The 2,079-nt window shown below is 33.4% G+C and overlaps 1 protein-coding gene across 1 annotated transcript in view; it reads right to left on the bottom strand.

Annotated features, from left to right (window-relative positions):
• Nucleotides 1-488, bottom strand: part of slc17a8 (solute carrier family 17 (vesicular glutamate transporter), member 8) — a 16,345-nt gene extending 15,857 nt beyond the window's left edge. Inside the window, exon 1 of the mRNA XM_015403362.1 lies at nt 391-488. Within this exon, the coding sequence (XP_015258848.1) occupies nt 391-488 (98 nt within the window). The remainder of the gene's footprint in view (nt 1-390) is intronic.
• Nucleotides 489-2,079: the final 1,591 nt, after the last annotated feature.

Raw genomic sequence — 2,079 nt, 5'->3', positions numbered from 1 at the left:
ATATATATATATATATATATATATATATATATATATATATATATATATATATATATATATTTATATATTTATAATTCTGTTCATTTTTTTTGTCATTTCAACTTTGCTATCTGGTCTGTACAATCCTCTAAACACAACAGATTTCTAAATATATAACCTCACCATTGCTTACGCACATCCTTCTGTTAAAATATTTACACCTAAAATATGTACAACAATCTTAAAATAAACCCTGTGATTACATCATTCACATAATTGGAAAAACAGTCAAACATTTATTTATCCCCAGCAGAAAATGTCACCTGACAGCCTATTTCTCCACCATCAGAATTTACCCCTCATACTCATACATTCATTTCTACAGTTTTTTATTCAAATGAACTCTCTTACCTCTGCAGCTTTCCTAAAGAGTCTCCCACGGTGTTCTTCACCTCCTCCTTCCCAGGATTTACCACCTGCTTTTTTAAACCTGTAAAATTAAAAGGCATTTTTTTCTGTTTTTTTTTTTTCTTTCCTTTTTTGTTAATTCCCAAAACAGAATCCTAATTTCTGAAACCTTCTTATTATGACAGGGAAGGAAGTATCCACTAGATTTTTTTCTTATCGTCCTTCCATTCGTACTACTTGGGATTGACACCTGTAGTGCTAATAGTCCCACAGTGGTGAAAAAAGTCTTTGCAAACTTTTGGACCTGTGCAGAAGAGGAAATGGGATGAGCGTGCCGTTACCTCAGTAACATGTACCTCAGTATCCTAAAAGCCAAACAATCAGAATTTTATGAGTCCTTAGAAGATCCATTGATGAGTTAATTCAAGAAGAGGCAAACTAGAAGCATTGAATCCAGATTTTAGTCGTGAGGCATCTCTGTCCTGTTCATCTATGTGGTTGAAGAGAGTAAATCGTTCTGATCTCCTCTCATCTCATAACTCATTCATTGCTGTAGAGGAGGGGGAATGTGTAACTAGTTATCCCCAAAGCCAGCCCCTCGCTTTCACACATCGTCCACTTCATCAGCTCCACCCAGTCCATCCAGCTTGATTTATTTGATAGCTGCCACAAAGACAAACAAATAAAATATGCATAAGCCTAATATGCTAAGGAGAGACAGGAATAGGAGGACTTGTGTGAAGTAAAATGGGTGGGTGAGGCACAGCTTACAGAAACCCATGACAACCCCTCTTAAGTTTTTGATATTTTAAGCTTTTATTATTTTCTGTTTATGAAGAAATGATGGGGTCCATTGCATTTTGCTTGAAGCTGAGAATACAAATAATACAAAAACATCTGAGCCTGATAGAAATGAAACAGAAATGAAATTTTTGCATCCCTTTATGAAGAATATTTTTAATAGCAGATCATTCCATAAAATTACTCTAAAACATTACAAATTATATTTTAGCATAAAATCCACAAAAAAGGATTATGTGCTCTAAGCTAGAAAAGTTCTGATGTTCTGATTATGTATTTATTTTTGCTAAAAAAGGGCAAGAACCGAAGACATTTTCATGTGTTTTTTTAAAGCCAATCTGAGGGTTTTACACAAACACATCTTGTGAAATATCTTTAAAAAACAATTAAATAATCCAAAAGGCATTATATAAGACCCATTTAGGGTGTCTGACTACCACAATTCAAGTTGGAAAACTAGATCATTATTTGTGTTAAAGGAAAAAAGTTTGATTAGCCAAAGACTGTGTCTGCCATCTAGTGGCACAATTAGGAAAAAGCGATTTAAGTATCAATGTATCTGATTTGGAAAAAGAAACACTAAACACTAAAATTTCTGTATTTATGACATCTGGGTGCTACAGTTGGCATTGTAAAAGTAAAATCTCCCAGCAATTAAAAAGCTTTGTCAGCTTAGCTGACTTTACAGTAAATTCTCCTCCTGACACAAGGAGGAATATAAAAAGAAACTAATGTACATTTTGTTTGTCTTGATTGATTGATTGACTTTATTTTTTGCTATCAGGAATATTTATTTTGCTTCAGGATTAAAGGAATTATGTCTCCGTATGATCTAAAAAGAACTCATCCATGCATCCATCTTTAGTAGAAATGATTATTACAATGGTGTCT

This window comes from Cyprinodon variegatus, unplaced genomic scaffold (assembly GCF_000732505.1).
Source record: "Cyprinodon variegatus isolate N-32 unplaced genomic scaffold, C_variegatus-1.0 Scaffold35, whole genome shotgun sequence".
NCBI classification, from domain to species: domain Eukaryota; kingdom Metazoa; phylum Chordata; class Actinopteri; order Cyprinodontiformes; family Cyprinodontidae; genus Cyprinodon; species Cyprinodon variegatus.
The sequence above is the reverse complement of the archived record's forward strand: the minus strand, read 5'-3'. Positions and strand labels throughout refer to the sequence as shown.